The sequence below is a fragment of the Dermacentor silvarum genome, chromosome 10 (assembly GCF_013339745.2).
Source record: "Dermacentor silvarum isolate Dsil-2018 chromosome 10, BIME_Dsil_1.4, whole genome shotgun sequence".
In the NCBI taxonomy this organism is placed as follows: domain Eukaryota; kingdom Metazoa; phylum Arthropoda; class Arachnida; order Ixodida; family Ixodidae; genus Dermacentor; species Dermacentor silvarum.
Genome location: NC_051163.1, coordinates 143,272,661 through 143,293,288, shown reverse-complemented (window position 1 = coordinate 143,293,288; position 20,628 = coordinate 143,272,661). Strand labels below are relative to the sequence as shown.

General features: G+C 45.9%; 1 protein-coding gene across 2 annotated transcripts; it reads left to right on the top strand.

The window, feature by feature from the left end:
* Positions 1-12,491: 12,491 nt before the first annotated feature.
* LOC125940834 (uncharacterized) lies at positions 12,492-16,741 on the top strand. Of its 2 annotated transcripts, XM_049657446.1 has the most exons (3): positions 12,492-12,969; positions 13,785-13,907; positions 16,337-16,741. In XM_049657446.1, the coding sequence occupies exons 1-3, from the start codon at positions 12,687-12,689 to the stop codon at positions 16,660-16,662; spliced, it is 732 nt and encodes a 243-aa protein (XP_049513403.1). In that variant the 5' UTR covers positions 12,492-12,686; the 3' UTR covers positions 16,663-16,741. The 2 variants fall into 2 exon arrangements, with proteins under 2 accessions (XP_049513403.1, XP_049513404.1); XM_049657447.1 differs by lacking the exon at positions 13,785-13,907.
* The last annotated feature ends 3,887 nt before the right edge of the window (positions 16,742-20,628 follow it).

The following is a 20,628-nucleotide window of genomic DNA, read 5'->3' as shown; positions in this document are numbered from 1 at the left end:
ACAGAGGACAAGTTTCTGGCTATGGTCAACAAGTCGTTGCCGTCAGAGAAGCGCCGAGCCTTGGTCCACGTCCTGGCCAAGCATGCCGCAGTCTTTGATTTTGCGCAGAGCGAGGAACAATTTAATGTGCCAGAGTCACGTACTCGTCACGTGATTGACACGGGATCTGCTCATCCTATCCGGCAGAAACCGTACCGTGTCTCACCTGCAGAGCGCAAAATCATTGCTCAACAGGTGGAAGAAATGCTCAAGAAGAAGGTCATTCAGGAGTCATGCAGCCCTTGGGCTGCACCTGTGATCCTTGTAAGGAAGAAAGACGGTTCTTGGAGATTCTGTGTGGATTACCGACGTCTCAACTCTATCACCAAAAAGGATGTATACCCGCTTCCCAGGATTGATGACGTAATTGACTGCTTGCATTCTGCCTCGTACTTCTCCTCCGTGGATCTAAGGTCCGGTTATTGGCAAATTCCCATGCATTCGGATGACAAGGAGAAAACGGCCTTTGTAACCCCAGATGGTCTGTTTGAATTCAATGTAATGCCGTTTGGCTTGTGTAACGCCCCAGCCACGTTTGAGCGCTTCATGGATACTATTCTGCGTGGACTGAAGTGGGAAATTTGTCTATGTTATCTTGATGACGTTGTAATTTTTGGCCGTACATTTGAGGAGCACAATCGCCGTCTTGACATCGTTCTTACATCCCTTGAGAGAGCTTCACTCACCTTGAATTCTAAGAAGTGTCACTTCGGAAACCGTGAGACTCTGGTTCTTGGTCATCTTGTCGACAAGCACGGCGTTCGGCCTGACCCTCAAAAGGTCGCTGCAGTTAGCAGCTTCAAACAACCGCAGTCACTACGAGAGTTGCGAAGTTTCTTGGGCTTGTGCTCGTACTTCCGTCGCTTCGTGCCTAAATTTGCCGACCTGGCTTACCCCCTGACATGTCTACTCAACAAGGACGTGCCTTTTCAGTGGTCAGCAGAATGCGAGTCATCATTTAAGCAGCTCAAGTTCGTACTGACCTCAGGGCCCTTACTTCGCCACTATGACCCATCTGCTGCAACCGAACTTCACACCGACGCCAGTGGTATAGGCCTCGGGGCCGTCTTGGTTCAACGGCATGACACCATAGAACATGTGGTTGCCTATGCCAGTCGTTGTTTAAGTAAACCTGAGCGCAACTATACGGTGACGGAGCAAGAATGTCTCGCGGTCGTCTTCGCTGTCCACAAGTTTCGCCCGTATATCTACGGACGCCGATTCTCAATTGTCACCGACCATCACTCGTTATGTTGGCTCACCGGACTACGCGACCCATCCGGCCGTCTTGCTCGTTGGGCCATAAGATTACAAGAATATGACTTTGAAGTGTGTTACAAGAGCGGTCGTCGTCACGCTGACGCTGATTGTTTATCAAGGCTTCCCCTTTCGACGACCGAGTGTGACGCAGACAATTTCGATGAATACCTAGCAGTTGTTGACCCTCTATTTCCTGACCTTACCACCTTTCGCACGGAGCAACGCAGCGACACCAGTCTGGCTCCTCTATTTATCTCCGAAGCGAACGGTCAACGCCGTTACGTTGTAAAGGATGGCATTCTTTACAAGCAAAATTATTCTGGCAAGGGTGCCCGTTTGCTTCTAGTCGTGCCGACAAGCTTGCGACGTGATGTGCTACAAGTAATGCACGATGACCCTACATCTGGACATATGGGATTTTCCAGGACGTTTCAGCGCACACAAGAACGTTTCTTCTGGCCAAAGATGCGCCAAAGTGTAGCAGCGTACGTTGCGAGCTGTGAACTGTGTCAACGCTACAAGCGCCCAACTAGCGGCCCTCCCGGACTTCTGCATCCCATCACGCCCCCTGCTTCACCGTTTGAGGTAGTTGGTGTTGACCTGCTCGGCCCTCTGCCGCGATCAACGACAGGCAACCGATGGATTATAGTATGCGTCGATCACCTGACACGCTATGCAGAAAGTGCGGCGATTCGTGTAGCAACGGCCGCTGAAGTTTCACACTTCATGCTCTCATTCGTCATTTTACGCCATGGATCCCCTCGTGTTATTATCAGTGATCGTGGCCGGCAATTTGTTGCCGATGTGGTTGAAGAGCTTCTCCGGCTTTCGACGTCTCATTTTCGTCACGCCACGCCGTACCACCCACAGACTAACGGCTTAACTGAACGGACCAACAGAACTCTCATCAACATGCTTGCGATGTATGTTGATTCCGCTCACAAATCTTGGGACACTGTGTTGCCTTTCATAACTTTCGCCTACAATACCGCAAAACACGAAACCACCGGATACAGCCCATTCTATCTCCTATACGTCCGCCAACCGCGTACAGCTCTCGATTCTATCCTTCCGTTCTCCGAAACCGCCGAAACTTCTCTGGCCGAAACACTTTGCCGCGCAGAAGAGGCCCGGCGCATCGCCCGCCTTCGTACTTTTGCCTCCCAAGAACGCTCTAAAACCCGTTATGACGAGCGCCATCAGCACGTATCGTACGAGAAAGGTGATTTGGTGTGGCTATGGACGCCACTTCGGAAGCGCGGCCTATACCAAAAGTTCTTGGCCCGTTACACCGGCCCCTTTGTCGTTATGGCACGTCTCAGTGATGTCACGTACGTGATTTGTCGACTCTTGTCTACTGGCCGCCGCTCAAGCAAGACCAACGTCGTCCATGTCGCCCGTCTTAAACGTTTTCACCACCGGAACTCCAACTGACTCGGCCGGTGGGCATCGTCTGCAAAGGGGGGAATTGCTACGATACGGGAGGACGATTGAAAGTGAAGGAAGACGACGTGAGTTCGGACTGTGACATCATCGGTCCCTAGGCCTCTCGCATCCATCATTTCATTAATAAACGCATCTCTCCGTAACAATATCATATACAGTCACATAATGTCTATAATGGAGTGATCATATAGAATGAATAACTAGCAAGGCATTCAGAAAGCTTGGCATTCTAAAACATTGCCTACACCTTACTAACTGAGACACTGAACTTCAGGTATTTAATTCGCTAATTAAACAATTATTAGAGTACGCTTCTAACATATGGAATTCCCGTAAAGCTTACCTTACCAACATGCTGGAATCAATTCATTGTAAAGGCGCCGGATTCATCTCGTCCTTGTATTCTCGTTATTACAGTGTGTCATCGATGAAAAGAACACTTGGTAGTTTTCCTCTCGCAATACGTCGAAAATGTTCCCAATTATCCTTTTTCCACAGTTTTTATTACCGTGACGGTGCCTTTTCATGCAAATTCATTCATTCAGCAGCCCATGTCTTGACCACGACCACGAATTGACCACGAACTCAATGTATACCCACCTTTAGCTCGGAAAAAAATATTTACACTCACATTTAGCCTTATCAATAAATAAGTGCAATGCCCTTCCACGATCTATTGCCAACATTAAGGAATTATCTTCCTTCCAATGAGCAAACGTGACATACCAGCTGATCTTCTCTAAACAACCATGTTGTCCTGCTTGCGTGCCCTACAACGTTTGAACACTGTCATATAATTGTTGTATTATTCTAATTGTGTTGCAGCTCTAACTTGAATTATTGCATTATATAATCATCACTTCATGCTCCTACTAGATGCACTGTATCTCCTTAATGATGAAAACATTTCTGTTCTTTGTGTTTCTTTCTTCATGCTTATAACCCCTTTTGAAATTTCTTGTTGTTATCCCCCACATGTAATGCCCTGTTCTGGGCCCTTAGTGTAAATAAATGAAATGAAAAGACTGCATGCGTGGACGTGAAGCCCGTGTTACCCAAAGAAGACGTCAAAGATCTTCAAGCTCGAGGACGCGTGGCCCAAGCAAAGAAAATAAACAGAACAAGATCCAATCAGGAGGGCCCACGGAGCTCCCAGGGTCAAATCACCGTTTGACACAGAGCTCCGAGGGTCATCAATCTGAAGAGGACACAGGGGACAGAGCGGAAGAAAAATGAGGCCGCTGGCGGTGGGATTTCCAAGAGGGTGGGGGGAGTTCCCGCAGGAGACACAGGGCGAAGGTTGGCCACCGGAACGGGAGACGAAGACGGGCCATCGGGTTCAGGACCACAGCCACCAGGACTTCGCCCGGCCGGGTATCCTGCCGTCCTGTTCCCGTGTGTCGTAACCTGGTAACATAGTGGACTTAAGCCTGAGGACTGCGAACTCCTGTGCCCGTAGGCAGAACGGAAGCCGTTAGACTATGGGCCCAAGTTCAGGGCACAGCTGCCTGGCCTGAACATCCCGGTGTCCCGCAGCCTCCATCTGAAAGTGACGCGAAGCCGCCTACGTCGCTGTTCCAAGCCGTAGCTACTGCGCTTTGGTCGCCAACCCGTCGCTTAGCCCCATGGATATTTTAGTAAGATGAACGCCGCTTCTCTCACCGCTTCACCACTACACGTCATCGTTGAACTGTTACGGGCATGTGCACTCGCGGTGCGCTCAGTCATATTGTGTTCCTACCTTCCTAACTCGGAATTGTATTTGTGCCTTGCTGTGAATAATTCAGTGAGTGTTTATTCTATATTTTTTCACGCTGATGATATTAAAGGTTTTATTTGTTTGGAACAAACGGCTTTGTCCTTGCTGTGTTCCCTGAGGTTGTGACTCAGAGACACATTTGAAACATTACAGAAGAAACTGCATCACACCCACCCCAAAATTTCGGTTGGCCCACCCCAAATTTAAAGTTATCCCACCCCTAAATATAGGTTGGCCCACCCTCAAATTTAGGTTGATCCACTCCAAATTTCACGTTGGCCCACCTCTAAATTTATGTTGTTCCCACCCCAAATTTCAAGCATGCCCACTACCAAATTCAGGTTGGCTAACCCCCACATTTAGATTGGCTGCCATATCACCCTCAGATTCAGGAATTTGGAATTGATATGGATCAATTCCAAATTCAGGTCAGCTCACCCCCACATTTAGATTGGCTGCCATATCACCCTCAGATTCAGGTTAGCTTATCCCAAACTTCAAGTTGGCCCAACTACAATTTTAAGTTGGCCCATCCCAAAATTCAAGTTGGCCCACTCCAACATTCAGGTATGCCCACCCCATATCGCCCCCAATTCAGGTTGACTCATTGCAAACTTCAAGTTGGCCCAACAACAATTTCATGTTGGCCCACCCCAAAATTCAGGTCAGCCCACCCCATATCACCCCCCACATTTCAAGTTGGCCAACCACCAAATTCGGGTTCACCCATCCCCATATTATTCCAAAATTTATGTTGGCCTACCCCCAAATGACCCCCAATAAAGGTTGGCCCACCCCAACCACATGTATTTTCTATGGAGACCTATGTATTCTTATGGGAAAGATGATAAAAAATCTTTTTTCACAACACACACGACCTTGCTACCAATATTGCTGGTGTATTTGCGAAAGAATGGTGCACATTAAATGTTGAACATTGTTGCATGTACAAACTGGCGGCCCCTGGCACTGACAGGGTGGGTCGCCGCCTGCCACTCACTCATCCAGCGTGGCAAAAGCAAGCTTTGCCATGGCCCTTGGGCGTGCCAGTCTCTAGGAGCATTCGGCTTGGGTCATCCTTTAGTCGGGCGCACGGTGTAAGAAAAACAGGTGCTCTGACGACGCGAAGGTAGCTGGTAATAAATGCGTCTCAATAATTGTGGTGTTTCACGTCTGCACCGCTGCACGGCAGCACACGTAGCGAGGCTTGAAAAAGCGGGAAATTCGAACGTGTAATTGTAACTGCATGCAAACCGCGTCGTAAAAAAATAAAAGTAATTGTTTTTTTTTTTTTTTTGCTGTTTCTGCCTTCCACTCTAATCATTGAAATCCCTTAGGCGCCAAAACAGACGATAATTACTCCGACAGTGCATGACAGCAGACGGCGTGTGTCGATACTTGGAAGCGGTCGCCGACAAGCGGCGTGGCCCGACGATAAGCTCTGAGTTAAGCAATGTTGCCGTCACGCTGGAGAGTCCAAGAAAACCACAGCAGAAGCAAAATTTTCTTTCTAAATAGAGTGGCCACGTTTGTCATTGTATTTATTTGTATATGTATATGTAATTCACTGCGTATCCCCTGCTTGGGCAGCGAGGACTGTGTTTTGTGCCTTTTCGGGACACTCTGTAAAGGACGACGTGCGGTATTCGCCATATACGCTTGCGTTGCAGAGAAGGCCTGGCGCTGGGCAGTTCCCTCCTTAACAAATGTCAGCTTGTGCTACTTGCGTCATGCGTAGCTTTTGGGGCCGATAAATCTGTATTTGAAAACACAATAAGCTTGCCATATTTACCCTGCTGGCGAGGGGCAGGTCCGTATAAACAATTATAGTCAGCCGCTCCCAACGACGGATGTGCCTTACACGAAATCGTTGGGTTGTAAAATGCTGGATCTATTTAATCTCTGTCCACAAAAGCCTACCCATTGTTGCAGTCTCAGGATCTTATCACCATCAAAAATATAATCAAACCTCTTACAGGTATAACTGTAGATTTTCACTGTGTGGTCACGACTTATTGTAGACATGTTCGTGAAAATGACCTTGGTCGGAGGTCATTTCAATACCAATAGAACACTGACATTAATTTTTTCTAAAGGCTTGTGGCAGTTCTCACCTTGTCGATTTCATTTTCAGTCTGTTTCCAAATAAGAGCTGCACTATTACTCGTTTCCTGAGTGCAGCAAAACAGCAGATGTTTCATATTGTGAAAAAATTAGGGCCACTTTTTGGTGGCGTGTATCGAAATTTTGCACTGTGTAGGTTGCTTATGTGCTCCCGAAAACACTTACTGAATAGTCTATCCCAATTTTTATGCGTTATACACGGCATTCAGTTGTTTTCCCGGTATTCTAGGTAAACTATGCGGAGTACTACGTGGAGTTATTTATTCGAAGTACGGGGAAATGTTCTGAGTGACGAGCGATAAATGTTTATTCTGTGCAGGTTCTTTACAGACTTTGTAGAAAGTTACTAATTGAAGCGTTACAGGGTGTCATACCGTTGCTAATTGAAATGTTTCCCTGACTCCTAAAGCAACAGCACGAGAAATGGTCGAAATTCCGTCAAAATAGAGAAAATTTTAAGCGCAGTGTGTTGCGAAACTTTCACTTTCCTGCTTTAAAGCAAGTGAGGCAGATAATTACTAAATCCTAGTTTTTCCATGTGTTTTCGTGCATCATACAAGATTCTTAGTTTGTTTCTCCACTGTCCTCTGTGAGCTAAAGAAGATATCTTGTTAACATCTGCGGATAATTAGGGTGATGGTATGGGTAATATGTAGGCAATGTTCCAAATGTGTGGGTTAGATGTGCATTTTCCAGTAGAATGCGTATGTAAGTGGTCCATTGCGTTTATTAGTCTGATTTACGAGTGGTGTACAACTAAGACGGCTGTGCTGGCATATTGACTACAACTGAGATCCCATTTTTCGAATATAAGTGGAACAAAACGCCAAGTTTATGTGTGATGTTAAATGCTTGTTAATCAAATACAGATTAAATGAATAAAGTCTTTATTTTAAGGTAGGGGACGGCTCTAGGCCGCTGTTGGGGATTAGATTTAAAAAAAATTGTAACCAAGTGTTCGAAAGTATCATGCTGCTGCTAGGTTTCCCAATGTCCGAATAGAACTCTGCGTTTCACATATTTTATACATTGAAGGAATAGACAGGTTTTAAGTGCAATGAGTTGCGTATTTTAACGTTTCTGGCTAATTTAGAAGCCTTACCAATAATTATTGTACCCTCTATTTTTATTTCTTTTTACATTGTCTGGCGCGATATATTAGGTTCGCCTGGTGTCCTCACCGAACTGAAGGCGGCAGCTTCATTATATTTGGTGACTGTAAGGACAAGTTAGTAGGTGATGTGTAGGTGAAGTTCAGAGTAGATGGGTAATTGGGGCTTTCACAATAAATTACGTATAATCACGCTATAGTGTTCTGGGCGTGTCTAACGAGCGGGGAAGAATTGAGCCGGCTGCCCTGGCAGAACTATAAAAGCCATCAAGACCAAATTTAGGGAAGATTGGTGGTATGTTATGCAAACTCTCTGTGCGAAACTCTCCATGCAAACTCTCTGATGCGGTTCACACTAAACATTTTAACACCCTTAAGGGTGTAAATCAGTTTGTCGCCAAACGGACACCCTAAGGGTGTTGTTTCCTACACCCTACAGTTGGGGTGCTATTATAGCACCCTTGAGGAAGGGTGTCCAGCAAAAATTATGAAGGGTGTTAGTCCTCATTAACACCCATTTTCATAGGTGTTGAAAGGGTGTACACCCTTTTATTTCTACAGTATATGGAAGGCAGGCTCAGCTGCACATGCCTTGAATTACGACTATATAGAGCAATCCACGCATAACTCGTGTGTGACAGAAGGTTCAAGTTCAGCTAGGAAACACAACGTCTGATAGCCAAGCTTGAAGCTTCGATAGGCATATACACAACATTTATACGTGTGGATCACAATAACTATTAGTAATTCAGGGCCAAGCCTGTCTTCACTGCACAAATGCAACCTAGCAAACTATAACTTCTGAGCGTGTATATCTACATCAATGGTTATTATGCTTTACATATCCATTTAAAATGTAACACAGACCAGGAAGACATATGTGATAGTGCATTTTCAAGGAAAGTAAATATATTTATTCCATGCTAGAATACATAACTACAGAATACATATATAACAACCTAAAACGTGCAATTACCAAGTACATTTATAAGTACATAAAAATTTAGTTTCCTACAAAAATATGTTTGTTTACATATAACTGATCAAATCTGTCCGATATACAGGGTGTTTCAGTTAACTTGGGACAAACTTTAAAAATATGCAAATGCTCCATAGGTGGACAGAACCAAAGTAATGTTGTTTGCCGTCACTTGGGGATACTCAGAATATTTTTTGTATTCCGCCTAATTAGATAATTAGACTTATTTATTTATTCAACTTCTCAATTATTATAATTAGATGACAAGTGTCAATTAGAAAATTGTATAGAGCAGCATTAGAAACTCCCGATACAGCTTTCTGTTGCTCAATACGTGCAACACAAAAAGTGTTTTTCCGAGCGTGAAAGATGCCCGCGAATACACATAAAGTGCCTCGAGCGGCCAGTCGGACGACAATTTTGCGTGTATTCGCGGGCTTCTTTCACGCTCGGAAAAACAATTTTATGTTGCACGTATTGAGCAACAGAAAGCGGTATTGGGAGTTTCTCATGTTGCTCTACAATTTACACTTTGACACTTTTCATCTAATTATGATAATTGAAGTTTGAAAGTTTAAAAGAAGTTGAATAGAAAATTAAGTCTATCTAATTAGGCGGAATACAAAAAATTGTCTGAGTATCTCCGAGCGACGGCAAACATTACTTTGGTTCTGTCTACCTACGTCGCATTTGCATATATGCAAAGTTTGGCTTAAGTTAACTGAAACAACCTGTATATATGGCAACACTAAAACAGCCCGAGTTTGGTGCCACTTAAAGGAATAAATTTTCAGTAATAAATTTCAGGTACAAAGATTCTAGTTTTGGTGGCCTTGAAAAAAAGATATATATTGAAAAGGTCAATTAGGGAAGTACATGAAATGCAGAGCAAGCACACAAGAAACACATCTGTTATTTTGTACATCAATGAATGTCATGGCAAATCATTGTGAAAAGCTGATTTGGAAAGTCGATATAAAGCTTGACTGGCCCACATTTTTTATATACTGAAACAACGTATGTTTCACACATGAACTTGCTTTAAATAAGGTTTGATTCAGGAGCATCAAGATGAATTTTTGCTCGTCAACAAGGTTCCTTGAGCAAGAAAATTTTTTCCCGCCTAAATCACTTTTTTGAAATGTAAATAGAGTTCTCTGTGCTAAAAATGCTGTGTAGCAGATTTTCCAATTACAATTCTGGTTTCCTGAAATTTTGTAATGCGAAGGCACTGCATGGTCTGTTGTAAAATATGTTGCTTGAAAATGTTTTTTTTTTCTACTGCAAGACAAAAGCTTAAATATGCCACATTTATTACTGTTTAGGTGGGAAGTGCCGTATCAATGGGGGCCTTATAAAAACAAACCACTATTCATTAAGGTACTATACTGGTCACATGCGGATGACGTTAATATACATTGCCAATTTCTAAATTATTTGTACTTGGTGTGATAATGGAAGATTAGCGCTTGTAGCATATGAGTACATAAATGAGCAAATAATGTTTATTAAATCAGCCATATTCTGGTTACGGAATGAAGCTTCACATGTGTGAGTTCACGTTTTAAACACAGGCAATCATGCATCAGCCAGTCATGCATAAATAAATGTTAAACATCACGCTTAATATTCTCCAACAAGAAATGATTGTATCAAACAGTATACAAGTATTAAACAGCATATATTAGTTCGTTCAAATTAGAATAAAGTGTATACATTTGAGCTGCAAAATTGTAATTTATGCAAGACATCACCTTTAGCTTTCATTAATAATAATAATAATAATAATAATAATAATAATAATAATAATAATAATAATAATAATGATCTTTATTCGTGGATTTACAGGGTACAAAATACGGGCCTGCCCAAGCCGACAATGGCTTGTGGGGCAGTGTCCGGCAGCAGGGACAAAACGGAGCATGCGCCACTGTCAATTCGTATCTGTTCATTTCTGAAGTGAAAAAAAACAGGGAAAAAGCAAGAAAAAAATAGGTAGGAAGGAAAAAAAAGAAATTAAGCATACAAATCAAATATAACAGACTTTACGTCTTTCCGACTGCGTAACGAGAAAACATAGGTTGGGAGGTCATTTAGAGCACTTGGCAAATAAAAAGCACGAACACGTTCACCGTACCTAGTGCGCACTCTAGGCAAAATGAAATGGCCACGTGGGCGCAGTGTACGAACAGGGACGTATGGGAGGCAGAATGCATTATTCCATAGATACATAAGAATGACGCTTTCTTTAAATAACAATCTGAAGGAAGGCATGCGTGATGACAAAAAGAGATTAGAGTTGTTGGGAATTTGAACACCATAATTACGGCACGAATTATAGATTTTAGTAAGCAATCAACTCTTTTACTCTTTTGCGCCAAAACACTGAACAAAAGTAAAAAGAACAAATTCCATAGCGCAGCACACTGTACGCTAATGTGTGAGCTATCATTTTCCTTATATAAACAGGGCATAATGCTTTGATAGCGTATAGTATACATGCTATTTTGCGCAGCCGGTCACAAACGTTAGCCAAATGACTATCCCAAGACATACTTGAATCAAAGTGAACACCCAGATATTTGACACTTGAGAGGTATGGAATAGGAGAGCAGGCACAATTATTACACTGAGGAGAATGAAGAAACAAGGCAGTGATGCGAGAAACACGTTTTAGGGGATTATGGAAACATACAAGTTTAGTTTTATTTTGATTGATAGAAATTAAGTTATTAATGTACCAACTCATGACATTTACAGTGTCAACTTGTAATTCAGTCACAGCTTGATCGTAATTAGCATGACGCGATACCAGAAGCGTGTCGTCAGCATACTGGAAAACTCGGCAATGAAGAATGGACTGAGCGAGATCGTTAACGTATAAGTTAAATAGAAGGGGTGCTAAAACCGATCCCTGAGGAACACCCCTGGACAACTGTGTGGGCCTACTTTTAATATTCCCGATTACTACAACTTGACTCCGACGATGCAAGTAATTCTTAAGGAGAGACAGGAAAGGCCCTCGGAAGCCATAGCTATGAAGTTTACAAAGTAAGACATCGTGATTCACGGAATCAAAGGCTTTGGATACGTCTAAAAATAATGCGCAAGCAAATTCGCTGCTTTCAAGAGCATTCTTAAGGAAATCAGTTAGCTCATCTAGCGCTAACTTAGTGCCGCGCCCGGAGGTAAATCCATATTGGTTGGCCGATAAAAGGTTATGTGCATCAATGAAGGTTTGCATTACCTGAAAAATATGCTTTTCAACTATCAAAGCAATGCACGAAAGTATGGAAATAGGTCTATAGTTTGTGACAGAATTCACCTGCCCACTTTTGAAAAGGGGAACCACAAGTGCTTCCTTAAGGCCAGATGGCATGATTTGTGTTGCTATAATGTCGTTAATGATAGCTAAAAGAACACTCTTCAGAGCCGCGAAGTTTCTGCGAAGAACGTCAGCAGACACGCCATCCAGTCCCACTGACTTGCCCTGTTTGAAGTTAAAGAGGATATAACGAATATCTTCTTCAGTGCACTCTGGTAGAAAGGCAGACACAGCCACCGATGGCGGCCTAGGATAACTAGTATTACTAGACCAGTTTGTTGCAGCAGACGAAAAAAAAAAGGTTGTGTCATGTATGCGATAGCGCCATGTGTTCTTGATAAGAGCGGCCAGCTAAGCTGCCCAGTAATCATGTGACCCGACTGCGATAACTATAAAGGTGGCATGTTTCGGCTGCCTCCCCGCGCTCACTGTTCACTTGCTTTTGTACCGTCGTACCTGCGGCACTATGTAGCAATAAAGTGCTTGCTACTGTTCTACGTTTGTCTCCGGGCTTTGGACGTAACATCTGGCGACGAGTTGCTTCGAACCTGCAGCGGCGCTGGCATAACGGAAGAAAGGTTCTACCCTGTTTGAAGTTCCTGGGGCTGTCGTTGCCACATTGCGAGCTACCGGAACAGCAGGGATGGCAGATCCAGTGACGCAAGTGGTGGGAAGAATTGGCCACATGGAGCCTTTTGACGACTCCGCAAGCGACTGGACTTCATACGACGAGCGGTTGACATCGTTTCTCCACTTCAACAAAGTGCCGGAGGCAGACAAGGTTCACGCGTTCCTGAGCCTAATAGGGGCGAAGACGTACGCCCTTCTCAAGTCACTTACCGCCCCTGACCTTCCATCAAGCAAGTCTTACGATACCCTCAGGAAATTGCTTGGCGACCATCTGGCACCGAAGCCTTCAGTAATTGGTGAGAGAGCCAAGTTTTATCGACGGTCTCAGCGCGAGACTGAATCTATTGCCGAATTTGTCGCGGAACTACGCTCCCTCTCGAGTTCGTGCGAGTTCGAGAATTTTTTAGACGAGGCACTGAGGGACAGATTCGTTTGCGGGTTACGAAGGGAAGATATTCAGCGAGTGCTATTTGCTGAAGACAAGAAGTTAACATTTCAGAAGGCTGTTGAAAAAGCTTTAGCGATGGATTCCGCAACAAAAAGTGCAGAAGTACATGGTTCAACGAGCGTCTCTAACGTAAATCACGTAACTGCACAAAAGCAAGGGCAGAAAGCAGCTGCAGTAAACGAGGGCAGCGAAAAGAAAGCGTCAAAAATGTGTTGGCGGTGTGGCTCTTTTAAGCACGTGAGCAAAAACTGCAGACATGCGTCGGCGACGTGTTTCGGCTGTGGCAAGAAAGGGCATATTCAGCGTATATGTGGTTCTGATAAGAACGCAAAGTTGTCTCACGCGCGAGCGCACAACATGAAAGTTCTTGACTGTGCCACAGAAGTGATGCTAAACGGCATGACTTGCTCGGCAAAAGATGCCATAATCGTACGCCTGCTGATAAACAAGACTCCGCTTGAAATGGAATTGGATACGGGAGCGGCGGTATCCGTAATTTCTCGCAGGCAACAGCAATAGTTGTTTCCCTCTTTGAAGTTGCGCATGACAAAATTACGCCTACGCACTTACACAGGTGCATTAGTCGAACCAGCAGGAGTGGCTGAAGTTGTTGTTGAACATAATGGGCAAAGTGTTCCATTACCCTTGTATGTCACTGAGCAGGGAGGACCGCCACTTCTGGGCCGAGAGTGGTTACAGCACGTGCGGCTCGACTGGAACGCTGTATTTTCCTGCAACAAGCTCTGCTCGGCACGGGAGCCGACGAACACGGAAGCAAAAGTAGAGGTGAGCAAGCTTTTGCAAAAGTACAGCAACCTTTTCAAAGAAGAATTGGGATGCATCACAGAAGAGAGGGCAGAACTCTTTCTCAAAGCGGACGCTCGTCCAAAGTTTTTGAAGGCGCGCAGTGTGCCTTTCGCACTGGTTCCAGCAGTTGAAAAAGAGCTTGACAAAATGCAGTCAATGGGTGTGATCACACCATTAGCCACGTGCGAGTATGCCACGCCGGTAGTGCCGGTGGTAAAGAAAGACGGAAATATCCGCCTGTGTGGCGACTATAAGACAACGGTGAACCCTATGCTAGACACCGATCGCTATCCTTTACCACGTGTTGAAGAAATTTTCGCTGCACTCAGTGGAGGACAAGAATTTTCCAAAATTGACTTGAACAGGGCCTATCAACAGGTAGTGCTAGCGGAACCGGCACGTCGTCTTCTGGCGATCAACACGACGAAAGGACTGTTCGCTGTAAACCGGCTACCTTTCGGCGTGTCTTCGGCGCCTGGTATTTTTCAGCGAATAATGGACACCATGCTCAAAGATCTCAAAGGTGTCGCATGCTATTTGGACGATATTCTAGTGACCGGAAGGACTAGAGCCGAACACCTGCAAAACGTGGAAGCAGTTTTAACCCGTTTGGAAAGCCGGGGAGTTCGATTAAGAGCTGAGAAATGCACTTTTTTTCAGAAGGAATTGACCTACTTGGGGCACAAGTTGAGTGCCGATGGCATACATCCCACGACGGACAAGACTGATGCCATTATAGCAGCACCAGCGCCAGCAAACAAGCAGCAGCTTCGTTCTTTGCTCGGAGCCGTAAACTACTACGGAAAATTTCTACCTCAACTGGCAACGCTGGCCCATCCCCTGTACAAATTGCTGCGTGACGACCAAGCATGGGCGTGGACCAGCGAGTGTCAAATGGCCTTTGACGACATTAAGGCTGCGTTGGCGTCCACAGAAGTTCTGGCTCACTATGATCCGCAAAGACCACTTCAAATGGCTTGCGACGCATCTCATTACGGGGTAGGTGCTGTACTTTCTCATATTTTTGCTGATGGCACCATTCGCCCTGTTGGTTACGCTTCACGGACGCTGTCCGATGCTGAGCAGAAGTATAGCCAGATCGAGAAAGAAGCGCTAGCTATCATATTCGGCGTTAAGAAGTTTCACTACTATATTTACGGGCGTCCGTTCACCCTGATAACGGACCATAAACCACTGCAGACTATTTTAGGCCCAAAGTCTGGCATACCAACTTTGGCAGCAGCAAGACTTCAACGTTGGGCAGTGACGTTGTCTGCCTACACGTACTCCTTGAAGTTTCGACCGGCGAAAGAAAATCTAGAGGCTGACTGCTTGTCGCGCTTGCCAGTTCGTCAGGAGTCCGCTAATGACGCAGAAGAAACGTTCTACTCGTTACGCTTGCAATCAATGCCGGTCACACACAAAGATATTGCACGTGCAACCTCGCAGGACCAACTTCTTTGCAGAGTACTCGAGCTCACAAGTACGGGGTGGCCTAACCTTACGGACGACGTGGAGCTCAAGCCTTTCTTTGACAGGCGAACACAGTTGACCACACACCAAGGCTGCCTCCTGTGGGGAATGCGTGTTGTGGTGCCTGCAAAGCTGAGATCTCTGGTTCTACAAGAACTTCACGACGGTCATCCAGGTATTGTGCGATCCAAAGAGTTGGCCCGCAGCTATGTTTGGTGGCCTTCAATTGACGCGGATCTTGAGTCTCACGTCAAAGGATGCAAACCTTGCCAGGAGCAGCGTAGTGCCCCTAACAGTGCGCCTTTGCACCCATGGTCGTGGCCAACATCCCCCTGGAAGCGAGTACACATCGATTTTGCTGGGCCCTTCCGGCAGCACATGTTCTTAGTTGTGGTGGATGCGCATTCTAAATGGCCAGAGGTGTGCATCATGAAAAACACAACTAGCACGGCAACCATTGATCGTCTTCGCGAAATGTTTAGCCGCTTCGGTTATCCGGCAACAATCGTGTCGGACAACGGGCCACAATTTAAGTCTGCCGAGTTCCAGACGTTTGTTCGAGAGATAGGAGCGCGCCACGTCACAACAGCGCCTTATCACCCAAGTTCGAATGGCTTGGCAGAACGTTTCGTTCTGCCAAGCGTTTCGTTCTCATGGCAGTCCCTAAAGACTGCCATGAAGAAAGATTTTAGCACTGGAAACCTGCGGGCCAGCCTTAACAGCTTCTTACTTGCTTATCGGAATACACCCCACGCTACGACAAAAGAAGCGCCGGCTAACCTTATGTTCGGTCGCCGTCTTCGTTCCAAACTGGACATTCTCAAGCCAGAAGTAGAGGAATTAGTTCGCCACCAACAATTTATTCAGTCCAGCCAAGGCAGCTTCAACGCTCGACAGTTTGCTGTAGGAGACTGTGTTCTTGTTCGAAATTACAGGGGACCACCTAGATGGCTTCCGGGTACTGTGGTACGGCAGAAAGGACCCGTTTCGTATGCCGTCAAGGTACGCACGCCAAGGGGCCTGGCCGTGTGGCATCGTCACCAAGATCAGCTTCTCCTGGGTTCAGCTGACGTCTCCAAGGGTGAGGAGAACAAGGACACCTTCTGGGAGTTCTCGGACGCCACTGCGGAGACACCTACGGCAGCGCCCGCAGCCTCGGAGGCAGCACCACCAGTACGAAGATATCCCGTACGCAATCGACGAGCGCCAGATCGCTACACGCCATCTTAATTTTGGTGTAACGGTAGCTCCCCACAATTAAGCGGGAGGAAATGTCATGTATGCGATAGCGCCATGTGTTCTTGATAAGAGCGGCCAGCTAAGCTGCCCAGTAATCATGTGACCCGACTGCGATAACTATAAAGGTGGCATGTTTCGGCTGCCTCCCCGCGCTCACTGTTCACTTGCTTTTGTACCGTCGTACCTGCGGCACTATGTAGCAATAAAGTGCTTGCTACTGTTCTACGTTTGTCTCCGGGCTTTGGACGTAACAGGTTGAATTGGTCCGCTAGGACAATAGACGGAGGTCCAAAATTTTTAGCAATGGTTTCATACGCACCTTTGCGTGGACGACCCCTTAACTCATTAGACAGTTTTAGTTTAGCGTTAGCGTAATAGCGGGGTTACGGGAAATAGCGTTACCGTTCCGCAAACGAACTTTGCAGAAAGAGAGTTTTAGTATAGCGTGATAGCGTAGTTTACGTGCGGGACGCTATTCCATTACGCTTTGAATTTCGCATACATAGGGCACCTAAGATATGTGTGTGTGCGTCCGGAAAGTGCGATAAGCAGCGCAATAGAAGCCAGGAGCGCGTTGTATTTTTACTTCACATGTCCGTCGATCTGCAACGAAACAGACAAGCAGTACAAGCTGTCTACCATAGCCTCCGAAATCCTCCCATCTCAGAGGCCATATGCCGTCGTCGCGCCTATCTCCCGACTTTAACGACAGATGACGCTCGGATCTCAGAAAAAATTTCTCTTGTTAGGCTTAGGCGCGTTCGAAACGAGAAGCGATCTCGAAAATTCCTCAAGATTAGCCATAACACTCTCTCGGCGAAGCGACATGAGACTAAGCAAAAGCCGTTTACGCAGTCATTTGCTACGAACGAAGTGAATTCTACAAAAACAACGCCAAATTCAGTTCGAAGCGGGCGGCCGGGACCGCCGCCATGTTTTACGTACACTACGTAAACACGCTAATACGGTAACGTTAACTCTGAGAAATAGCGTGCGCACGGTAAACGGTATGGGTCGGTTAGCGTTCTGCGCATGCGCACTTCGATCCCGCTATCCCGGTACGCCCGCTATTCCGGTAACCACGCTAAACTAAAACTGTCTATTAACAACAGACCAGGCCTTGGATGGATTATTTCTAGATTCAGAAAACTTATTTTGGAAGTGTTTTCGTCGTCCAGCTCTAAGCACCGCGGTAACCTTATTGCGAGCCATCTTATACGCTGCGCGAAAAAACTGATTTTTAGGGGAACGACGATAACGCGCCCAAGCATATTCCTTTTCTGCTATAACGGATAAGGCACTTCCGCTTATCCATGGGCAATCCGGTTTTCGTTGTTTTATGACGACCACCTTTCTACACGAGTTCACAATCTGCGTGTAAACAGTAGTAAAAGATTCATACAGTTTGCTTGCAGGAACTTCCGCAAGAAAAGATCGCCAATCGTAATGCTGTAACGACAGGTCAAGCTTCCTGTTATCAACGACGTCAATTTCTGATATCGCTTTCTGGACAGTAATACGCTGCGACGAAATAAAGCTGCACCCCACAAAGAAGTGGTCCGACAGCTTTTGCTCAACAATAAACGGGAAAACCTGGTCGTTCTCGGAAGGGACCGATTGCATGAAGGCACGAGTGATGCGCCCAAAACTTCGACACGTGTCGGGAGGTTGATAACGGCTTCTATCCCAAAGTCAGCGAGCGTGTTCAAGTATTCAGCTACGATGTGCCTTTCTTTTTTCAGCCGATCAATGTTAACATCACCTATCCTGCACACATGACCAGATGGAAAAGCAAGTAGTCGCAACTCATCCACAAACTTTCTGACGCTTTGGTTTGGAGGTCTATAAATAGCGAGCAAAGTGATGGCAAAATGTTGTGTGTGAATACGAAGCGCTAGCGATTCAGCAGTTGTAAAGGTTATATTCAGAGGACTTGAAATCCAGCATTCTTTGATAAAAACAGCAATTCCACCACCACGGCCGTCTTTCCGTGTAAAAAAATGATTGTGATAACCTTGGAGGGAAAATAGACCAATATGCTCTTGCCCAATATTAATTTCAGTTAAGACAAAAACATCAGCTATGTCACGCACAGCAACAACTTGGAGACAAAATTCATTCCAGTGCTTGCGAATACTGCGCACATTTACGTGAAAAATAGTGAAAGTGCTTTCGCCAACTTTTGAAAAGGTATTAGTGAAAGAAGGAAAATCTCGGAATTGTTCACACGTAGCCATGGCTCAAAGAAAAGACTACAAACGACAAAAAAAAAAAGAATAGTCAGGCCAGCTGAGACAAGTCAGAAAGGCTCGTTATACGCAGGATTGGGTCACCTTCTTTCTTCCTAGCGTAAATTCTTCCGTGTTTCACCCACACGAATTTGAAATCCACTTCCTTAGCCTTAGATTTCGTCGCCCAGAACAATTCTCTGTTGTATTTTGTCAAGTTCTCGACAAAGAAAATGAAGGGCTCCTTTCCCTGCGCCAAATGACGCAATTTCTTCCGCCCTGCCAGCCAGCTGTCCCGTATGCTTGCCGAAAGAAAGAGCACCAAAACTGGCGCTGGTTTCCTGCCCTTCCCAGGCAACCGGTGCACGGATAAGACATGGCCAGGAAGAAATGCGTCAATGCCCAGCTGAGCAGCCAGCCCGGAAACGGTAGCAGTCAAGTTCTCGCCAGGACTTTGGGATAAACCGTGAATTTCCAGGTTCGATGACCTACTATACTGCTCGGAGGCGTTCATTTCACTTCGAAGGCTTTGAATGGTAGCTTCTTGTGAAGCGACTTGGTCCTCAAGTATCGCTGCTCTCGACGACAATGCCGAGATGTTTTTGTCACGAGTAGCTGCTTCTTGCAGCAAGGAATCATATTTACTTGACAGGAACTCAACCGAGTCATGTATTTCCTGCATTTTTGTATTCACTGCTTCAATCTCAGACTTCAAGCACAGCAACTCGTCTATCTTTGATGGAATCAAGGAAAGCGCGTCGACTTGTTCGCGAATCGAATCCAGCAACAATAGCTTCTCGGCAATAGCTGTTAGCTGACTAGAGCTACCTTGGGACGCATCTCCTGACCTGCATGTTTTGCACCGCCACTTGTCTCTCCTTTTCGCGCTCATGGCCGAAAAGGTGCCCTCAGCCACACCCGAGCACTCCTGTCCGAGGTGATACAACGATGCACAGCTAGAGCACTCCATGTATCGGTCCTCGTCAGAAAACCTATCCCCGCACTGAGTGCACTTCTTTCCCTCCATCACATGCGCATAGGACAACAACAACAACAAAAAAAAAAAAACACACACACACACACACACTCGCGGTCGCTCAATCAAGTGGCAGTTCTGCAGTCAGCAGCACGAGAGGGGCAGGAACGAGGCGATAGCGAAATCAGCTCACCTGCAGTAACAAAATGAGTCGTTTAGGGCCAGCTCTGGACGTGCCGCCGACTGCGCTTGCCGCTTGAGAGCGACGCCTTTTTACAGGGAGGATGACGATATTTGCCGATCAGGGCACCACCTTGCGTCGGGAACCAAAGTCACGAAGAACCAGAAAAGTTCCCCGTATTTCCAGCACAGCTGTCACGCCCTTGAACCGTCTCGTGCAGAAGAATATTCGATCCGTAGCACCACGTGAAGATTTCGTGACGTACTTGCGCACCTGCAGTAACAAAATGAGTCGTTTAGGGCCAGCTCTGGACGTGCCGCCGACTGCGCTTGCCGCTTGCGAGCGACGCCTTTTTACAGGGAGGATGACGATATGTGCCGATCAGGGCACCACCTTGCGTCGGGAACCAAAGTCACGAAGAACCAGAAAAGTTCCCCGTATTTCCAGCACAGCTGTCACGCCCTTGAACCGTCTCGTGCAGAATAATATTCGATCCGTAGCACCACGTGAAGATTTCGTGACGTACTTGCGCACCTGCAGTAACAAAATGAGTCGTTTAGGGCCAGCTCTGGACGTGCCGCCGACTGCCTTCTCATAAGAGTA

Excerpts from the sequence above, each read along its gene's own strand:
- LOC125940834 (XM_049657446.1), top strand. The coding sequence starts at position 12,687 with ATGGCAGATCCAGTGACGCAAGTGGTGGGAAGAATTGGCCACATGGAG. Across the intron at positions 12,970-13,784 it reads ACCGAAGCCTTCAGTAATTG|GGAGGACCGCCACTTCTGGG; the intron begins GTGAGAGAGCCA and ends GTCACTGAGCAG. Across the intron at positions 13,908-16,336 it reads ACACGGAAGCAAAAGTAGAG|GGGACCACCTAGATGGCTTC; the intron begins GTGAGCAAGCTT and ends TCGAAATTACAG.